The sequence below is a fragment of the Oreochromis niloticus genome, linkage group LG2 (genome assembly GCF_001858045.2).
Source record: "Oreochromis niloticus isolate F11D_XX linkage group LG2, O_niloticus_UMD_NMBU, whole genome shotgun sequence".
Classification (NCBI taxonomy): Eukaryota; Metazoa; Chordata; class Actinopteri; order Cichliformes; family Cichlidae; genus Oreochromis; species Oreochromis niloticus.
The window spans coordinates 18,883,494-18,900,030 of NC_031966.2; the positions used below are offsets into that span (position 1 = coordinate 18,883,494).

Consider the following 16,537-nt stretch of genomic DNA (forward strand, 5'->3'; position numbering starts at 1 on the left):
TAAGTAGATACAAGAGATTTGACCCTTAATAAGGGAATATCTAATGCATGGATGGATGGGTCCATCCTTCCAGGAGAAATCAATGCCCTGGAGCAATGAAGCTAATCTGGCTTGTGGTGCTCCAGTGTATTATTTATCCTCCTTTATCTGCCTGTTTCATCCTATTTCTCTTTATTTATATGTGTTAATAATATTGAAGCACCTGACTTGTATCAAAGTCATCGTCTAGTTAGAATAACAAGGTAGCATAGCTTGTTTTAAACCTATAGATTTATTAGGTTTGCCTTAGATTGAGGTCACTCCCACCGCCCAGTTATCAAACAGACATGAAAACAAACAGAACATGTACTCAAAAACGTATTAACCTAAATAATAGTTTATGCAGGAATAAGTGGTAATAAATTCAAGTGACTCCTTTTCTTATAATCAAAAATGCGTTTACTAAGTAAAATTTCTTGGGCTTTTACAGTAAAATAAGACATGAAACAACAGGAAGGGGAGGGGTTTTTCTTCCAAAAAGGACTTTGAAAGTTTGTTGTTGTTTTTTGTTTGTTTGTTTTTTTTAATTAAACGACATGTGTTTCAGGCTTAAAAGCTGCTGTCATTTTTTAAAACTCAGAAATCATTTGCTTTATGCTCTGCTCTCTTATGGCTGTGCCCTAACAACAAATAATAATAGCCCGGTATTACAACTATGAGTAACTACCTGCTGTGCTTCTCTCTCTCTCGTTTGCATATTGAATTTCGCACATTTACGTGCAAATTTTTATGCCAAATGCAAAATGAAAAGCGCATATGCATGCACTTTCTTTGTTCCAAGTTTCCAAGGATTAGAAAAAAAAACAGCTTGGAGGGAGAAAAGAAACCAAGATATGGGCGAGATTTTCCACACCCAGCCCTCCTCCGGTAAATAGAGCAAAGGAAAAGCACCTGTCATGGAAAATGTGGAGAGAGAGAGGCGCTCCTGACCGTCTCCGGCAAACTTTACTTATCTTCCGCCACAAAGTCAGCAGTTAAGGAGACTCGGGCACGGTTAGGGTCTTAGCCACGAAGCAGAGTGACTACAGCTGTGTGTACCTACACGGTGGCGTGATTGTGAGCGCGCGGTGAGCTCGCGTGCTGCTGGTAACACTTTTGCCTGTATTTTCTCTCGGGAGTGACTTGCGAATCTTATAGCGGCTGGTCTCCGTGGACTTCTACCAACAGGTGTGTTTAATTTCCTTTAACGAGTCAGGTGCTTTTTTTTTATTTAGTAAGCTTCGCGACAGTTGCAGCGATTTTCCAGACTGGTCTGTACAGCACGAAAAAGGGAAGTCTCAGGCGGGTTTTTTTGATGTAACGTTAGCGTTAATTGGACTTTCAGATAAGGAGCAGTTAGCAGCTCATAGTCGAGTTCTTTTTAACTCTTCCAGTCTGTATTTAAATCTGTCAGCGTTTTTTATTGTTTTTAATGCTTTTACCTCCTTTATGTTTACTATTGGTAAAGAATTACCCGCCTCACTAACTCAGAGTATTGACCGTTTCCTTGAAGCTTATTCTCTCACTAAGTTGCCCTGCAGGTATTCTTCAACCCCTCCTATCATAATAACAGGCTCCAGGCATTCAAACAATGAGGAAAAAGTTATCACGTTTTTCATGCGTGCTTGGAAACGGGAGCATTCTCACAGCTTGCCTCACTCAGGGGTACATTTTGCTCCTGCTTAAATCACCCTGCAGGGAGTTTAATTGGAGCATAAAGTTTCAGATGGGACATGACAGATGACAAGGCTGATGCTGGATTTAAATTAATGTTTCAGCTCCTGAACTCCACCCTGCTCTCTGTATCCTTAGAGGGTGGGAACCACGCACCGTAGCCAAGTTCATGTTGTCTTTTGCTTTCACCCGGGCAGAGGCATTCTGTGGGATTTTAAAATCCTCTCACATCCTGGTTGTTCTTTAGGTCATTTGTCATTTCAGCCAGAAGCTTCCAGAGTCGTCTCTTGAAATAGAAAGTATTCCTGGTGGTTTTATCAGTATTCCCACCAGGCAAGCTTTGCTTTGCTGTTGATGTTGGCATGAGATTTAAATAATCCAGTGAGGAATCTCCAGCTGAGTTATGCAGGATGGCATACTGGCAGCAGCAACTTCCCTGTATGGAAGCCAACAGGAAGAAGGAAAGGTCACTCAGTCGTCTCCCAGTTATTTGATTAAAACCAAATAAACACAACTGTTTCTGTTTGGCTGTATTGTCGTCACAGGGAATCGAGTCACTAAGTTCCTGTTTTCACTCAAGGGCTCTGGTGAGCTTGCATTACAGGAGATCATAGGAAAGCAGGTTGTCCTGTAGTAAAGTCAAGCATTAGTTGGAAGGTTTAATTAAAAAACACTTTTTGCATAAACGTTCAACTCCTGATGTTCTTGCTTTGTTCTCAGTGACATCTCGATGTAAAAGCGACTCGATTGAGCCAGTTCACCTGCACTAAGGGTTCTTGGATACAGACACCATGCCAGAGGCTGCTGACATGATAAACCTGGGCTTCCTGTCTGAATCCGAGCGGGAGCTGATCCTGGAGGTGCTGCGACGAGATGAGAAGCTGAGACAGGCTGAGGACCAGCGTGTGCGGTGAGAAGAGGCTCCTAATTTTTCCACACCTGTCAGTTAGTCAGTTGTTATTTAGTTGTTAGAAGTACCAAAATAAACTCATATCTGCCGCTTATTTTTTTTTTTTTTTTTACTGCACTTCTATTCTGTTTTATTTTTAGCCATTTTTACTCCACAAAAGTATTCCCATACGCTATATTCAACTTTTCAGAATTTTTTTTTTTTTAATTTAGAAATTTGCTCAGTTGGCATTTGATACTTGTAGGGACTTGATATTTATTGTCAGGGTTCAAGCTGGTTGATAGTAACTTAATCCAGTTAAAGTAATATTGGCGTGGTGGCTTTGTGTTTTTCATAGATAAAAATAGAAGCCAAATTGGAACAAAATAGGAGAACAAAAGATACAGATATTTTATCTGATTTTTCTTTTTCTTTTTTTTTTAAGAAAAAACAAAACAAAAACACTGTCAGTGTCACTGTTAATGTGTTGGCTTTAGATACTTATTGCTATCTCTTACAGTATTAGATGCATCTGGATTCATTGACTGTCGCTGATTGTTTTGTTTTTATTAGAATTCCATTTAGTTGCAACAAAATGCACATCTATTCAAAATATTAACGCTGCAAAAATAAAACGTAATGACAAAACTAAAACACTAAAATAACAATAGCAATCAAAAACTGTAACGTCAGTTGCAACTGGATTAAATTCCACAGATATTGCTTTAGTCGCTTTATGAATGTGCCTCTGTTTTCATCTATTTAATATTGTTTAGAAACCTTGCCCATAAGTCCTCCGTCTTGCATCATTATGAAGAAAACACTGTGTAATGTACTTGCAATGTAGTGTTTTTCCACACCTACTGTCCACTCAAAGTGCTTAAAACTAAAAATATATTTGTAAAGAACTTCAATCTATACGTGTAAAGCACTTTATCTAACATCAGCTGATTTAGAATCGCCAGTTAACCAAAACCTCCCTCAAAGTCGGGACCCTGTTACCATGAGGCAACAGTGCATATCATTAAGTCATCCTGAAGATCTTTGCGCTTGACGAGCATCTTGAAAAGCATCTGAGACCGCTCACTTTTACTTCAATTCATATTTATTCATAGAGCACCAAATCACAGCAAGAGTCACCTCAAGGCACTTTTGTATTGTAAAGAGAAAAGAAGACCACAAATTTAGATGAGCTCCTATGAGCAAGCACTTGGTGACAGTGGGAAGGAAAAACTCTCTTTAAACAGGACAAAACTTCCAGCAGGACACAGGGAGGGGCAGCCACCTACCATGACCGGTTGGGAGGAAGGGGAGGAAGACAAACATAAAACACTCTGTGGAAGAGAGCCAGAGATTATTAATGACTAATAAATACAAAGTGGTGTATATACAAACCGAGTGAAGAGGTGTGTAGAAAAAACTGCCATGTTTCAAGTAGTGGCCTTCATCTGGCTCATCATAAAACATATTATAGACGACCTATTTTAAACAGTATAGGTGTGGTAGGCTTTAAAAAAATGCATGCCTGTTCTGTTTGCTGCAGGTGTTGTTGCAGTTTAAGTTCTTCTGTTAAAGAAAAAGAACTTAAAGCCTCACCTGACTGTGCACTTTGGAAGCAGGCGAAGTTGTGCCAGAAACCTCTGCTAAGATTTCAGTGCAGTATTGTTAGTGAGGACTCTGCTATAGAGAACTGAGGCCAATATTTTGACTGTATTGAGACACATTCAGTATTTTGCTATGATGTTTAATTTCTAGTGTGTACAATGTTCAGTCTTCATTACTTAAGTTTATTCTGTAATTTAAGATATTTAAGCCTTTTAGGCATTTGTCCTGCTTTTGTAAATCTTTTCTGTTGTTGTACACTGTAAGTCGTAAACATGTGTGCAGGTGGGTCAACATGTACAGATTAGAAGTTTGTTAAAAACAGCCAATTTACCAAATTGTCAGTTTTGATTAATGCAGAAGAATTTAATCCATCTGCCCTCTGAAGTTTAACATTTTTTGCTGAAGTGAAGGATTGCAGTAAAGTCTAATCTTGTTATCAGCAACGATGTCTTATTTTATTTGCACAAGTATTAAAAAAAAATTAAACAACATTCTGCCCAAGTTCTTTAATGCACAAGACAAATTTACACTAGAAGCTGAGTAACAAAGACGCTGTACATATTATTTTAATTTCATGATTCTTGTCTCGCAGTGTTGCTTCTTTATATCAGGCTTTGCAGTAATTGAGTAATATTTATGGACTACAACTTGATAATGACCACAAGTTCTGAAATTAAATTATACTTTAACATTTACAAAAAGCACATGTTTAAAAACTTACTTCATGTACTGTTTGTTTGTTTTGGGGTTGGTTTTTTTTGTTTTTGTTTTTTAAAGAAATCCAGCAAAATGTTTACTTTGCCATATGACTGTTTAAGTGAAACTGACTATGTGGCATTTGTGTGGTGTGTTTGGCTCAGGAAGTTGAAGACAGAGCTGCAGGATGTTAAGAGGAAAGGGGCCAAACGTGCCAGCGAAAAATACAGTCAGCATAGCTGTGGCCGATGCCTGGAGCCTTTGAGCCGACTGACTGTTTTTTCCAGCCAGTGTAATATGTGCAATCACATCGTATGTCGCAACTGCCGGATGGTCCTGCCCGATGGATCCTGGCTGTGCAACGTGTGTGCCAAAGAATCGTAAGAAATGTTTTAAATTAAACAAATATTGTATCTTCAAAAAAACAGGGTGTGTGGGGTTAGGTTGATGTTTTCTATTTGAGAGATTTCCATCAAAGCGCAAGTAAGATTCCCGTTCATGCTTCTGAATATGTAAATACTTAAGCAGCCATTTCTCAGAGCAAACTGCCTTGACAATTTTAAGCTGTAGATTTTCTTCCACATTTTGCACACAAACGAATATTTTTAGAATGATATATAAGATTGGTTCAGAATAATTTAAGGTGCCCATTGTGGCTGAAAAGAAATGTTTCAAACCTTGTCCAAAATCCTTACCAACTTTGAGAGCAGTTTGTGTAGTTTTGAATGCAAATACTGACCAGAAAGTTATAGTGGTAATTTTTTTAATCACATATTAAAGCAATTAAAACTCTATTGTCATTTTTGTCTTCGGTGATTTGAAGGGTAAAAGGTTTTTATTGACACTTTTATTTTTCCTGATTAAGAATTGGCTTGTCAACAGTGAGTATGATAGCCCAATGAGCTTTAAAGTCTACATTGCCTCAGAAATATGTGGCTTTTCAGTTCATTTCTGCCCATTAATTAGCTCAGTTATGAATACAGCTCATCATTGATGCAGGTTTGCAGTGGCTTACAAAGATGCTATAGGATTGGTCCTTCAGGTTTCCGGGTGACACAGTGCCAGTCGGCTGTTTGTCTTCCCGGGTGTTCCTACATGTCAGGCACTTCTAGGATACATGAACATTTTTGTGTAACTTGGATGAGTCAGCGGACAGCATCTGGAAGGTTTTGACTAGCCACTGGAAGAGCTGCTTTTGGTATTCATCCAAATTCAACAGACACATGAATTGCGCAGTCACATGAAGTGACAGCGCATGAATTGCTTTTGAGACTAAATGATGATTTGCTGGGTTTTATTTTGCATTGTGTATCATACAAAGTGCACTCAGCAGCCTAAACCTGTAACAGAATTACAAAATTATGGTTCAGGTTCATCTGATCTGGCTCTAAATATGAGCTCTATCAAAAAGTTGTAAACTGATCTTAAAAGTAGAGAAGGTGTTTCCTGAAAATGAACTGAGATCTGGTTCCAAAGGAGAAGGGATTGGTAGCTGAAGTAAGCCTGCAGTCTGAGTTGTTTATAGGGATAATATGATACTAAGAGGTCTGTAAGATGTGATGGGACCTGATATAGGAGAAATATGATCTCTCCTTCTAGCTCCTGTCAGTGCTTGTTGTGGTGTTTTTGGACCAAAGGCTTTTCAGTGAGCTTTTAGAATAACCTGATAATAGGTAATTACAATAGTCCATCTCTGGAGTAACAAATGAGATGGTATTATGTCATTTTGGCCGTACTGAACAGATGAAAGAAGGCAGTCCTAGAGCTTTGTTTTATGTGTGCGTTAAAGGACATCCTGGTGAAAAATGACTCCAAACTTTCTCACAATATTATTGATGCCATTCAGATCGAGTATCTGGTTTAACCCATTGGTTTTTAGATTTTTGCTTTATTTTTCAATACAGTGGTAATAAATAACCACATATATCTATGAAAAATCACTGTTGGTCTTTCAAACCACATCTGTTGATGATCAGCTATGCAGTGTGAAATGTATCTCACCACTCATCTCTTCCCCTCCTCATTGTCTTGCAACATTTTTTGGCATTAACAGAAACATCAGTGAAAACCCAGAACTGCTTGTTTTCAGGATAATCACTATATACATTATGTTCTGCACTCTCACATAATGGTCACATACTGCTCACAGCTTGTTGGATAACCATTAACAAATCTGTTAGTTAGCTGATGAATATTTATATGGGATTCTAGTGATGTCAAGAAAAGGACGGGTGACTGGTTCTACGATCAGCGGGTCAACCGTTTCTCTACAACACCTGGGCATGACCTAGTGAGAGTGTCCCTGAGAAAGAAGCAGCCATGTGAGTATAGTTAACAGGAAGTAGAACTGTTGAGCCAGTAATGTAAACATAAGCCTGCCTGCAGTCAGAGCAGTGACGCTCCAGTTCACTATTTTTTTTCTTGTTTGTTTTTTGTTCTGTGTTTATAGCAAAGAAACGAGAGACAGTGGGTGAAGTCCTGCTGAGTGGTCCTGAAATAAATTCAGATCCTCCTACGTATCCCTCTCTGACGAAGCAGAAACTTCAGATGGTTGACAACAGGTGTGCTGTCACCCTTAACATCAGTTTTGTCTGATTTTAAAAATGTTCATTAAACCACTTCTCAAACTCGCATTGTTGTTGACAGTAATTCAAGCAGTTATTCTGGATCCATCACTTCAAGGGCATCATTGGAATCAAAGGAGGAGGAAGAATTAAAGGTCCAATCAAAGTCAAATCGCAGTGACACGGAGTCTGTAGGAAATTCCAGTATAGCCAGCGTTAAAACTGAGACGGAGTCTGGCCGTGTGACCCCTGAGCCTGAGCAACCAAGGTAAACCCAGGTGTTCAAAGAGGTACCATCAATATTAAAGCAATTTTTGAGACAGGAATGGCAGCATTTAGCTCTCCTCTACATGGTGTTTAGCTCCTAATTGAGTAGAGTATTTAGTCTGACACCGTTAAGATCAAAGTGGGGTCAGATCATAAGAAAAGATGAAAAATACAAACTGTATTTGAGCCTAAATCTTTAAACTAACAGAAAATGATATTTATGTGACAGCATTATGAGAAAGTAAAGCAATTAGAGCCATTTTAACCTACATTTGATTGTTATTAAGCCTGAAATGTATTTCTACTAAAGAAAGAACTTATTACAATGTAAATATTCTCAAAAGTTAAATGATGTTGCGGTATATTAAAGCAGCATATTTAATTTCCTATATTTACCTAGTTGTAAATCATTTCTAAGTTGTGTTGGTAATTAAAAAAAATTAGAAACTATTGCAAAGTAAGGCCCTAGTATATATAAACAAAGTTTCCATCATATCTGACCTTGGACTTCACAGTTGTTCGTGTTACTGTCAGTATAATTATGTGTTGATTTGTGCTATATCCTTAGAAATGGGATCATCAACAGCATAATATCCCAACTAAATTAGGAAGCCCAGCTGGGGGCTTGTTTCTAATGCAGTTTCCAGTTTGTATGCTAAGTAGGGTCACAGGCCTCAAATATCCACCAAAGTAATTTTAATTAAAGTGCTCTCCCATTCTCGATTTCAGAACAGAGGTTACAAAACTGAAATGAAACACAAATTTGAGGCTAATGGGACTTCTTTACAAAACTAAAAGTTTTTATTTGTGTATTAGAACAAAAAAGGTCTATATTGTAGTTGTTCAATGTCTGATTCTTTTGCCAACCAGGAAGGAAAACAGCTTTGTTCGAACCAGCCCAGTAGGATCCAGTAATTCCAGTCTGACCGTCTCCATCAAAGCAGATACTGTCAGCAGTAAAACCACCAACGCAGAGATCAACACTGTAAGATAGTTTTCATTGTTTGAAATATTTTCACCTTCTTCTTCTTTGGCCGCATCTTTTTGTCTGGTCACTTTAGGCTCCAGAAGTAAAATCCTCCACTGTAAACCCAGAGCTGGATGTTGATAGACTCTTTAAGAAGAGCATCAAACGAGGCGCAAAACCTGCAGGTTTGTATTGTCTGTTAACATGTGCAGTGTTGTTCCCCGTAATCAAAAGAAAAATGTGTTTTTCTGTATTTATTATATGTATTTAATTGCTGGTGTGTTCATTAGAGTATGCGTCAACACTGGACCTGCGTAATGAACGTGACACATCAGAGCCATCACTGGGCAAAAGGAGCAGATCTGTACCAGGCTTGGATATACAGGTGAGCGTGTGTGTGGCTGCTTAGATTTTATGTCACATTAAAGTTAATTACCAAGGATAGCATTGTTTCCATCAATGTAGCTATGTGAAAGAGTCACCAAAAAGGGATCCTGCAACCATTTTATTGCCTTTTTTGAATCCCCAGTGCTACCTTTCCAGTTTCAGAGGATGTTTAAGTATATCTAAGTATATTGTTTGATTGCAGAGGTGATGACAAGGGCAGAAGAAGTGACATTCTGGGCTGTTAGATTTGACCAAAAGTAGGTGTTCTCATGGTGGACATCAACAGCATTCAAACCAGATTAACTTTCACAGGGTTGAGTGGCAAAGGCAGGCGTGAGGTGGCATTCTGTTATTTTAAAAGAGCAATAACTGTGAACATTATTAAAGACGGTCCCTCCAGGTGAAATCTTGTCTGTCTGTTAAGTGATGGAGACGGTTGTGTAATAACTTGCATAAAGGTGGTGGTTGGGCATGAAACAGGAGGATAACCTCTGGGCCTCTCACGTCTACATTGCTAGCCACTCTGTGAAGTGAGTGTAACTTGGAAAGCTAGAGAAACTGCTGGGCTTGCCCTTCATTCATCATTGGAGATCTTTTTTGCTAGAAAAGTGTGCATCATGTTAGCAAAATCCAGGTCAATCCATTTGGTGATGTTCAATACGTTGTTTAAACCTGCCATTTTCAATTGGTATTGGAGAAATTTTGATACGTTTTGCCTATTAAATTAAAATGCCATTGGTTTGATCTGTAATTTGGTGGGTATTTAGTCAAATATCTTCACCTTATGAAAGCAAATGAAAGATCCTGCAGCTAAACGGTTATTAAATCAACTTTTATTTTTCTGAAAACCTCAAATACTTTTTTGAAACTAGATGATTCTGCTGGGTCTCAAAGTCTGTGTGTGTATGATAAACTTGCTAAGTGTGTATTGTGGTGCCGCAGGAAGATGAAGAAGAGGAAGAAGATATCGACAGCTTGGTTAGCTTTCATAGAAGAACGATGAACTCAAATGCCTCCAGCCTGCGTGGCTCAAAGGTAAAGTAATGACAGCTCTCAGAACTCACATTAGGTCTCTGAAGTATTTTTTGAAGTGCAGCTCATTACGTGTCTCATAACAGAGCTGATACTTACTTATCTGAACACGGATCTTCAACCTCAGGAAATCCTCTAGCACGTTAGGAAGTGCAAAACTGATAGTGCGAGTCCAGCAAAGTGTTTCTATAGTTACCAGAGCCTGAATAGAAAGCAAAGCTGTCACCAAGACGGCCTTAATGCTATTAATATGGATTTACGAAACATCCTGATAATGCTTAACTCAATTTGTTGTCCCTAACAATCTTTCTGTATCTTTGTAGAATTTTTCTCAATCTGTAGCTTCTTTGTTCCCTTGTTATTACTTTTTAAACTGAAGCACTGACTCTGTTTCTCCACTTATTAACTAAAATTGAATATTTGTCATCAACTTGAAACAAATGCGGGCCTTGTTAATGATAGTTTGTTATCATGCAGAGCACACTGGGCAGCATGATGAGCCTTTACAGTGAAGCTGGAGACTTTGACAGTGTGGAGGTGAAGGGAGATGTTGTGTTCTCTGTAAGTTACGACGAGAGCAGCCAGAGCCTCCAGGTCTTCATCAAGGAGTGTCATCAGCTGGCTTATGGCGATGCTGCACGGAGCGTCTGCAACCCGTAAGAACTACATCCAAAACTACATCGTTTATGGAGCTCTAACAGGCAGAGTTTGAAATTAAAAGCAAAGTTTGGTCAAACTTTAACCTTCAGATTAAGCAGCTCTGTTGATTGTGCCTAAAAACGACACATTTTTCTACTGCACACACACCCCTCAGTAATGTAAGCAAAGCTTTGATCAGTATCGATAAGAGGTTACTGTGTTTACGGAGTCTCAGTAATCACATCCCAGAGGTGATTAGTTGAGCTTCACAGGAAATTGAGTGTCAACAGACATATTTTTTTTTTCTCAGCATTTAGTCAGGAAATACAACAGATGAGCAGTAATCATGACAAGGAGACTCACGGTTTGACCTTCTTCTGTATTTATGTTACAGCTATGTCAAATGTTATCTGCTCCCTGACAAATCTCGCCAGAGCAAAAAGAAAACCAGCACCAAGAGAAACACTATAAACCCAGTCTACAATGAAACTTTAAAGGTGATGATTTATCATTTTTCTCATGCCTAACTGGACTTCAACTGTTGATCTTACCCTGTTGACTTAAAGACGCTCCCTTATTAGCGACCTCGCGCCATGTCTGCTGCAAATAATGACCGCACCTATGGAGACCTTAAGGTTGATATTGACTTTGCAGATTAGAGTAGCTGTTGTCAAATATTGATTTTAGTCCCAGCCTTCAGTGTAGAGTCAGCACAGTAGCAAACTGTTGACAGGGAAATTAACCAGAAAGTTCCATTTCAACATGTTTTTTTTTTTTTTTTTCTGTTGTTGTTAAATACTCTCAATTTTTCATGTCATAGTTTGTGTTCCTGTCTACTTTTAAAAGACCAAAATGTCCACATTTGGAGGTTGAAGCAGTAGCAGTGGTGTGAATTATTTCACCACTCACACCTGATGTCATATTATTTAACCAGATTGTAAATTATAATTTGAAACTACACAGCTGTTTTAGAAGCAGATCAGGGTTTGGCTTAAAATGGGCATTTTGGGTCAATCAGTTATGGGTCACTGCATAAAAAAGGTTTCTTTTTTGTGAATACACACATTGGAGAATTATCTATCAGGCTTTTGATCATCACGTCTCCTCTCTTCTTCTACCAGTACTCTATCGACCGCTCTAAGTTGTCCACTCGCTCCCTCTCAATATCAGTCTGGCATCATGGTCGCCTCAGCCGCAACGCCTTCCTGGGAGAGGTGGAGATCCCCTTGGACTGCAGAGACCTCAACTCCCCACAAGAGGAGCGCATGGCTCTCCTGGCAAAGGTAGAGCAGAGATTGTGTGCTCTCTGTTTAAGGAGTTTTCTTGTAGCTATGTTGAAACTCAACAAATGGCTTGTTTACCCATGAAGTCTGATGCAGAGTGTACATCTGCGTTGTGCTGAATAGGTGGAGTTTGCACACATTTTAAACTGCGTATCGGGGGCATGCACTGATGCCCCACCCAGTTTAAGCACTGAAGGAAGCATAAATGACTACCTCGACCATGTGACTAATACAAACAAAACTGGACCATTTTAGATGAAACGGTTAACAAATTAAAATATTGATTTTAATTGGTTTATCTGCAAAATGCCGGCAGGTGATTGTTACCTTTAAACCTCAATTACTTTAAAGTGAGGAGACCTCACACAGGCAATGTCTCCCTTCTATTTGAAACATTTACTCCTTCCTCACCACTCATCATCACTTTTGGAGGTTTGTGTTTTATCCAGAGCCATGTAACATTTTATGAATTAACTAGAATTTGAATGAAGGGTCTCTAAGCAAAGGAGAGATACACCAGGTAGCCCCTTCCTTTATCAGGCTGAAATAATAGTCTCTGTACTAATTTATAATTCTATCAACGCTGCTGTGAATGATGTCTCTTCCTTTATGAATTGCATCATACGGGCTTTTACAACATGGACAATAAACTGCAGTTGTTTGGGTAAAGTCACATGATCTGTGAAAACCAGTGAAACCTAACTGCTGTGTTATCACAAGATCCAGTTTGAGCTGTTTGCTGTAGAAATTACCTTTGGTTGAGCTGGAAGTTACTGTCTGAGGTTTAATTATACAAAGTTCAGTAAAGAAATTTTAATTAAGCTCATAACTTTAATTTGATCTCTAAAATATTTATCATACCATGGGGAGTCCTTTTGTAAGCAGCACTGTAAAACCAGGTGATGGCTCATTTTAGATGAAGCGTTTTTTTGCGCTTGTGCTCTATTGCCCTGTTTTTTTTTTGTTTTTTGTTTTTTGTTTTTTTTGCTGGATTTATTTTTTCTTTATTACTTAGAGATAAAGCCACAGTGAACAAGCTTTACACGTTGTCTGCATCCACACTAGTCTTCCTCTGTGGACTGCTGCTTTTCATTGAGGGCGTTTTAACACCTATAGTTTGTTCAATCTGGTCAGAATCCGTTGATGAGTTTGTAGCTTTGATTTGTTTTTACACAAAGAAAAAATCCAAGTGCAGTCCAAGCAAAACAAAATGCATCACTACAAACCATGTGAGAATAATCAGTCTGCTTATTGGCCTGATGTGTCTGGGGCAGAAGCAACAAAAGTAAATGCAGGAAGGAGGTATTGTGTTCTGGACTATTGGAGAACATAAAAATTTCTTTCACAGCTAGTTGCTAGCCCGTACAGAGTCTTGCCACAGAATACAAAGCATACGTGGCTATGGGAAGTTTTTTTTTTTAGCTCAGGCTTACAACATATGCCTAGTAGTTTGTTTGCATCAAGGTCAGATCACGTTCACACCATAAATGAACCGCACCAAGACCACCTCCTCCAAAAGGTCTCTGTACAGTAGTTTTGTTCCGCACCGGAGTCTAACTACTGTGTTCACATCTGCACAACCAAACCTCAATAAGGTGGAAAAGGAAGCAGTGTTTGATTTTTAAATGGACTAAACACTGCCGGTGGGAAAATGCCCTAAAACTTACTGACCTGTAAATCAGTGCATTTGGATGAAAGCAGTGGCAGACCTGAGAATCTTGGTAACTACGTACATGTGTCCTTGTGCAGGAGACTGGACAAAATGATGAAATGATGGCTTAGAGTATTTCTCCACAGAACCAAAGCAGCAAGAATAATGAAAAGCACATTACAGACCAGAGTGAGCAGCCCAAATGTCAATCAGTTTAGATCAAAGTGACAGTATTGATTAGCTGTGAAGAAAAGGGCCTGGCTGTTACAGATGTTGTCTCATATATTTACAGGTTTGAGTTTCCATGTTAGTACATTGGCATGTGTACAAATGTACTCTTTTTTTTTTTTTTTTTCCTGTCTTTTTAAACAGGCAGCCTCTGTTGTGCCACCTTCAGCTTTTGCTCAGTACAAAGGGGAATTGATTATCTCCTTGAAGTTTGTCACACCTAAAAAGAAAACAGCTGAGAAAACCAAAGGTAAAAAGAGAGAGAGAAAAAAAAAGTGGCTGTTTCTATCTCTGGCTTTGCTTCAAATTTCTGAGATTGTCTGTTCTCCTGTTCAGACAAAAAAGCCAGGGTGGAGGAAGGAGGAGAGCTGCATGTCCTAATAAAGGAGGCAAAGAATCTCATGGCAATGAAGTCAGGAGGCACATCGGATAGCTTTGTGAAGGGGTTGGTGATCACCAGTCCAATTCTTAAACCAATTTAAAAATAAATAAATAAATAAACGCACTCATGGTTTTTAAACAGGAATTTGTATTTTTTAAATTAGTTTGGTGTTTGTGGCTTTGCAGCTACCTGTTCCCAACTAAGGCAAAGAACTCAAAGAGGAAGACTCCAGTTATGAAGAAGAACCTGAACCCCCACTACAATGAAACATTTGTGTACAAGGAGCTGACTCTGGAGCAGCTGAAGGAGATGTGTCTGGAGCTGACTGTGTGGGACAAAGAGTCCTTGCACAGCAATGAATTCCTGGGAGGTGTCCGCCTCAGCTCCGGAGAAGGTAAATGATGAAATCTATGAAGTCCTGATGTCGTCTTTTTCACCTGGCTTTTAAAGCTTATGTGAGATGGACTGTTTGGGGGGGGGAGATAAACCTGATTATTATTTCTTTGTTGCTGCTTTGTCTCCAGCAAGTGGACTAAAACATTAAACTAGAAAGAAATCATCTATCATTTTCAGATTTTAGAGGTTGGCAACCACTGTTACTCCTCACCTGTAAAAGGCTGATGGGGTATTGTCATCACTGCACCAGGCGGACGGGTAACATGGACACCCAAGTTTGTTAATGTGATAATTTGAATCTCAGTTATTTCAAAATCCAGGTCAGAAGTTTTCTGAAAATCTTGGAATGTGATAACTCAAGAAGAAAGTCGCCTAGGATTTTCAGATTTGTACCATAGGCACATCCATTGAGAGACTGGGCGGTAGCTATAGCAGCTGCCAGTATTTTTTAATTATTTTTATTTTTATATATTTTTTTAAGCAGTTTCCTCTTCCTTTAGTATTACCTGTATTTGTTAGTTAAATTTTGTGGGTGTCTTTTAAAGTTGCATGATTTTTTTTTTGATACAAAAGTCCCTCCTGTGCCCCTGCTTCATTCCCTGCACTTCAACAAGGAAAAGCAAAGAGGAAAAAACATCTCTGACTGAATATATTTAAGTTTGAAGAACTTTTGAATAAAAAATGAGCACAATGAATTTCATCTCCCATTTCATGCACTGAAAACTGCACATGCACGAAGGGATGCGAGTCAGTATTTTTTTTTTTTTTTAAAAACAAACAAAAAACAATCATCTTACAAAACATGAAAACATAATCTGTTAATTGCAATTCATTTGTCAGATATTATTTATGGGCAATCGGACAGGAGTGACCACATGTTCCTTTATGTGGGCCTGCACAGCATTTATCTCTTGTCCCTCTCACCTCTCATACTGGGATACAAATTTTGCTTCCCGATTTCAGAAATCAACAATATAAAATAAACTGTTCTAAGGTCTGGCTTTCATTGAAAGGTTACTTCCTCCTGCTGAGTAAAATGTTACCCTCTTTGTTCAAGCTACACCCAGCATTGGGAAATTTGACCACAATCACACGCTATACAGAACTTTCTGGAATATAATGGAAAAAAGATGTGCTGTTGATGGATGTATTCCCAGTAAAATCAAATGATTAAAAGACAAAACAACAGGAATAACAGTTTGAAGGTTATTGGAATAAAAGGAGAATGTACACAACTGGAAAAACCATCCTTAAGACTAAGCTTTACCTTCCTTGTGCTATATTTAGTAGCAAGGGATTTGGGAAATTTGCATTCATATAAAATATATTTGTCCTTGAAACTCTTTGCTCTACATTTAGTTTGTTGGCATTTGGTCAGCCTAAAAGCAAGCAATTTGTCACAGTGGAGTAAAGATGACTTGAATTGAAATTTATGCCAATATAATGGGTTTTACAATTAAACTAAAATACAAAAAATAAGCATCTTTGAGAAAAAAGTTGTAGAATTTACCATTATTAATGCTAAAAACATTGATTCTGCAGTGACTGTGCAATCTTAACCCTGCAGGCACAGTAAAGGTGGGCAAAGAGGAGGTGGAGCTGGACTCGGTTGGAGAGGAGATTAGTCTCTGGCAGAAGATGATGCAGTACCCGGACTCATGGGCAGAGGGCACTCTTACACTGCGTTCCACTATGGGGAAAGCCAAGGGCAAATGAGGACAGCACACGCCTGAGATGATGAGAAGCTGTGTCCTGTGAGACTAACATGGGATTGTGGATTAATTTTATTTTCTCAGGCTTGTCACACCAGAGCAGGCCGGTCTCTTGAAGTGAGCGGTCGCCCAGTTTGTTGTCCTGAC

The 16,537-nt window shown here is 38.8% G+C and overlaps 1 protein-coding gene across 6 annotated transcripts; it reads left to right on the forward strand.

Moving 5' to 3' along the window:
- Positions 1–912: 912 nt before the first annotated feature.
- sytl4 (synaptotagmin-like 4) lies at positions 913–16,490 on the forward strand. Of its 6 annotated transcripts, none has more exons than XM_005467420.4 (18): positions 1,260–1,559; positions 2,238–2,314; positions 2,413–2,602; positions 5,047–5,262; positions 7,094–7,203; positions 7,332–7,443; positions 7,529–7,714; positions 8,584–8,698; positions 8,775–8,865; positions 8,971–9,065; positions 10,010–10,102; positions 10,577–10,755; positions 11,133–11,235; positions 11,860–12,021; positions 14,045–14,150; positions 14,237–14,345; positions 14,468–14,676; positions 16,246–16,490. In XM_005467420.4, exons 3-18 carry the CDS (start codon positions 2,484–2,486, stop codon positions 16,392–16,394), a joined length of 2,154 nt encoding a protein of 717 aa, XP_005467477.1. In that variant the 5' UTR covers positions 1,260–1,559; positions 2,238–2,314; positions 2,413–2,483; the 3' UTR covers positions 16,395–16,490. The 6 variants fall into 6 exon arrangements, with proteins under 6 accessions (XP_005467478.1, XP_013126787.1, XP_005467480.1 ...); XM_005467422.4 differs by having other exon boundaries at positions 2,238–2,279; XM_005467421.4 differs by lacking the exons at positions 1,260–1,559; positions 2,238–2,314 and adding an exon at positions 913–1,206.
- Positions 16,491–16,537: the final 47 nt, after the last annotated feature.

Bases quoted from the DNA above. Each gene is read 5' to 3' on its own strand.
- sytl4 (XM_005467421.4), top strand. From the start codon at position 2,484: ATGCCAGAGGCTGCTGACATGATAAACCTGGGCTTCCTGTCTGAATCC. The intron at 9,066-10,009 runs GTGAGCGTGTGT...GTGGTGCCGCAG, and splicing joins TACCAGGCTTGGATATACAG to GAAGATGAAGAAGAGGAAGA. The intron at 14,151-14,236 runs GTAAAAAGAGAG...TCTCCTGTTCAG, and splicing joins AACAGCTGAGAAAACCAAAG to ACAAAAAAGCCAGGGTGGAG.